Source organism: Arachis hypogaea, chromosome 14 (genome assembly GCF_003086295.3).
Source record: "Arachis hypogaea cultivar Tifrunner chromosome 14, arahy.Tifrunner.gnm2.J5K5, whole genome shotgun sequence".
In the NCBI taxonomy this organism is placed as follows: Eukaryota; Viridiplantae; Streptophyta; class Magnoliopsida; order Fabales; family Fabaceae; genus Arachis; species Arachis hypogaea.
In genome coordinates this window covers 13948517-13952870 of record NC_092049.1, presented here as the reverse complement: position 1 = coordinate 13952870, position 4354 = coordinate 13948517, and the positions used below count along the sequence as shown (strand labels likewise).

The following is a 4354-nucleotide window of genomic DNA, read 5'->3' as shown; positions in this document are numbered from 1 at the left end:
ATTCCCTATCTCCTATAGTTTGTCTCCAATAAAACTTCTGAACTTTGTTTTGCAGATGGACATTAACAACCACTTGATTGGCAAAGAAATTCTTTCACTCGCCGAAGAAGATGTTCCCCCAGAAGATCTCGTCTTCCACAAATTCTATACAAACAAAATGAGTTCTAAACCGAAGAAGAAGAAAAAGAAGTCAGACGATGACGAGGAGGTTGAAGGCGGGGATGAGAGCGATAATGAAGAGATCGAGAATCTCTTGGATACTGCTGAAGCGGAGAGATATGATTACGATGATTTAGTCAGTGTCGCTGAAGAGGAAGACGATGACTTGATTGGTGATGCCGATATAGATGAAGATATACCGTCGGATATGTCAGGAGGAGAGGCTGAGGATGCCATTGATGTTGATTACGATGACAACGACGACAAAAGAAAACTCAAACAAAAACGAAAACGCAAGAGTGAAAAGGCATCTCCATTTGCAAGTTACGAAGAGTATGAGCATCTAATGGAACAGGAAAAACCTGCCCGAAAGATACACAAGTCCAAAAAGAGTAAAAAAATACTAAAATAGACTCATTGGATTGTTCTGATTTTACATTCCACAATACCAGTTTTCCATGTCATATCAAAACTTTTTGTATCGTTAACTCTAAAATGAATTGATTTTAGACTTAGAAAATTTCATTAACATTTTCATCACACATAAATAGCGTCACTGCCAACTAAGCAAACCATAAGAACAAACCTAGAAGCACCCTAGAGAGGAGAATCAATAAACAAAATATTCCAAGTCCAAGCTTCTACATCTACCACCTATTGTTCAAGCAATGGCAATTTCAACTGTTTTAGATTTCGGTGGTGGAGGGTGTTTCTCAACAGTAACCGTAAGAACCCCGTTCTCACACTTGGCTGTAATGGCGGAGGGGTTAGCATTCTCAGGCAGACGGAACTTCCTTTGCAATTTGTGTGGTGCTCTCCTCTCCAGCCTCAGGTACTTGCAGCCTTCATCATCACAGTCTTCACGTTTCCTTTTCCCGTTGCTCCTAATAACAAGTACGTTCTCATCTTCCACTGTTACCTGCATAGTTCTGTTTGGTTAAATTTTTAACTAATTTTTTAAAATTATAAAATCTGTATTTAATAAATTAAATTAAAAATAATTTTTATTTAGAACAAACAACAATAAATACATTTAATAAAATAATTTTTTAAAATTAAAACGTTATAATAAATATGAATATAAAAATTAAATTTAAATATTAATTATTATATAAAAAATTTAAATTTTTTAATTTTTATAAACTTAAGTTAACTTTTGAAAAACTCTCTTTAAAAATACTTTTAATTTTTAAAAATTGCAAAAACAGTCGCATCAACTTTTTAATTTATCCAAACCTGACTAACATTTCATTATTAACGCCTCTTAAGAAATCAATGACATATATTAGCTGTAGTGGCAGAAATAAGAACCTGAATTTCAGATTTGGAGAGACCCGGAACATCCATGAAGAACACATACTCTTTGGGATTGTCCAAAATATCCACTGGAATGTTTGAAACTACCCTGCCCTCTCGAGTGTAGTCATGACTATGATGAGAAGAAGGGAACAAGATTTTTTCCACTGTCTCTGGTAAATTGAACAGATTGAATGAGTCAACAATACTCGCCATCTTTACAAATTATCACTCCGAACAGGAATTTTTATGTGGGTTCTTCCTGCGCTCTCAGAAAGTTCGAAAGTTTTTGGACGGGTTTATTGTTTTATATAACGAGAGTAAACCAAACATTCTGGAAGGATCGTTTGGATATCTGGTTACACGTGGAGCTCTCGGGAAAATTGTGGAAGCTCGATTGCGCTTCGTGTTTTTTTTATAGGAAAATATAAGTGGATATTAAACAATATGAATAATAAATATATTGAATATTTATTTTTGTAGGTGTGCGGATAGTTATTCTAATATTAAGATTTAGGTGGATAACTTGGAGGTGTAGTGCATTCATGGTTCTGAAAATTGAACCGGACCGGTCAGTTCAATTGGAAAAACCAGAAATCGTTCTCCTAGCCGGTCCGGATAAGGTCAGAAACCGTCTAGTAAAAAATCGATAAAAAAATCGATCGAATCGACGGTTAACCAGTGAACCAGGAGAACCGTCCGGTTTTTTAGCGATTTTTGGTTTGGATATTAAACTACAAAACGGCGTCGTTTTGAAGGTGAAAAAAAAAAAGAAGCTAAATGCATGAAACCACGAACCCTAATCCTAATCTCAGTCCTCTCACAACTCACAAGAGAAAGCACAGATAGCCACCACCATCGGGCAGAAGAGAAAGCCCCCACAGGTCACGATCGAGCAGCCCCTCTTCGCCGTTGCATAGCCACCACCATCGCCACCGCATCCCACCGCCATCGCCACCGCATCCCACATCCCACAGCCCCTCTTCGCCGTCCCACATCTCACCTTCCTTCTCGCCGCCGGTGAGTATTGACTAGTGACTACTGAGTTCTTCTGTTCTTCAATCTTTTTGAGTTTTTGTTTTTGTTCTTCTGTTCTTCTGTGTTCTGGCCTTTTATTTCTGTTCTTTTGTTCTTCTGTTCTTCAATTAAATTTTTTATTTTTTATTCAGTGAAGAATTTAGGGTAGATTTGAAGTAGGTTGATGTTCTTCAGATGCAGAGTTCTTCTATTGACATCTTGTTCTGTTTTTCAATTTTTTTATGTTGTTAATTATATGATTAATCATTCTGTTATTTTAAAAGCATTTGATGTAGGTTAAATTTTTTCAATTCTGCTCTGTTGGTGTAGGTTCAATTTTCTCAATCCGCGACTTTCTCTCTCTGAGTCGTAACTGAGCCTCTGTTCCATCCTCTTTTCGTAGAGTTTCTTGCTGTGCGGCGACCTCTCATTGCCGTCTCTGGTCGTGGCAGCATCATAGTACGACAGCAACTCTTTCCTCCCTTCTTCATTTCCATCTTTGACTAGTACTTCAGGTTTTTGCTCTGTTTTCTCTTGCTGTTTTCTTTAGCTTTAATTCTATAGTTTGTTCTACATTAGTTTGGTTGAATTTTTTATTTCCGTTAGTGGATTCTAGGTTGTTGGAATAAGGTAGTTCAATTTGTAGATTCTAGGTTTGTTGCAAGTTTTGAGAATTGGAAATTTCTCGGTTGGCTGATGCTTTGCTTGCTTATATAAGCTTGGTTACTTCTATTTATTATTGTGTTTGGCTGTATTAAGTGTGGAAGTTGTTGAATGGCTAAGCATTGCAGCTGAAGCTGTTTGTTTATGCTGAATTTGTACATTGCGTGCTAGGTGTTCGATTAAATGCCTCTGGGATACTTTGAGTTTGAATTATATGTTGTAGTTACCATATAGTTTGAACCACTCTTTGTTTAGGCAAATTGTTCAAGAATAATGCACTTTGGGTTGTCTCTTGATGCTTGTTTAATTTTGTGAAGTGGTGGTGACTTTTAATGATAAAGTATGAATAATTTATTTTGTGAAATTGTTAAATTTTGAATTTTATTAGTTTAGAAATGATTGAATTTAAATTTTTAAAATTATGTATTGAATTTTTTATAATTTTACTCTATATTTAATTAAACCAGTTCAACCACGGTTCAACTCCGGTTGAACCATTGAACCGTTGAACCAGTCACTCGACCGGTTCGATGACCGGTCCGGTTCTCCCAACCTTGAGTGTATTTTAATTTGATTGGTGGTTGTTTATGTTGTTCAAATAAATTATTGATTATCTAACGTATCCCTTTTATTATACGTGTCTTAATCTTAAAAAGAATTTGCCTTCGCTATTCCTTTCGGTTTAGGAGCGGAACTAGACTAACTATTTAGGGGGCGGTGTTTAATAATTTACTAAAAATATTTTGTATTACTATTTCTTATGATAAAATAAAAAAAACTAAATATATAATTTCAATTAAAGTAAGACAATAATATATAAAAGTTAGGGTAAATTACCTATATAAACCATGGTGTAGAAAAATTTACGTGAATCTACCAAATAAATAATTGTTACTGAGTTCAAGTAAGAGGACATTTCTATGTCTAATTCGAATTACACATTTACAGTAATTCGAATCAAATTTATTCGAATTACACACGCACACAAGCACTAATTCGAATCAGGGTGATTCGAATTACACACACAAACTCACATACTAGTTCGAATTGGACTGATTCGAACTAGTACCCGGTATATTGACTCATAGTAATTCGAAGCATGCTGATTCGAATTATGGAATATTTGCCAAAAATTTTTAAAAAAATATTAGTGAAATATGTCAAAAATATTAGAAAAAATATATAATATAAAAAAATATACTACAAAAAATATAAAAAA

The 4354-nt window shown here is 34.8% G+C and overlaps 1 protein-coding gene across 1 annotated transcript; it reads right to left on the bottom strand.

Annotated features, from left to right (window-relative positions):
- Positions 1-659: 659 nt before the first annotated feature.
- On the bottom strand, positions 660-1844 carry LOC112741611 (17.4 kDa class III heat shock protein-like). Its single transcript, XM_025790627.2, has 2 exons — positions 1471-1844; positions 660-1078 (listed from the first exon to the last, which is right to left on the bottom strand). Exons 1-2 carry the CDS (start codon positions 1669-1671, stop codon positions 821-823), a joined length of 459 nt encoding a protein of 152 aa, XP_025646412.1. The 5' UTR covers positions 1672-1844; the 3' UTR covers positions 660-820.
- Between the last annotated feature and the right edge of the window lie 2510 nt (positions 1845-4354).

Coding starts and splice junctions, on each gene's coding strand:
- LOC112741611 (XM_025790627.2), bottom strand. CDS start 1,671: ATGGCGAGTATTGTTGACTCATTCAATCTGTTCAATTTACCAGAGACA. Junction 1,079..1,470: donor TCTCCAAATCTGAAATTCAG/GTTCTTATTTCT, acceptor AGAACTATGCAG/GTAACAGTGGAAGATGAGAA.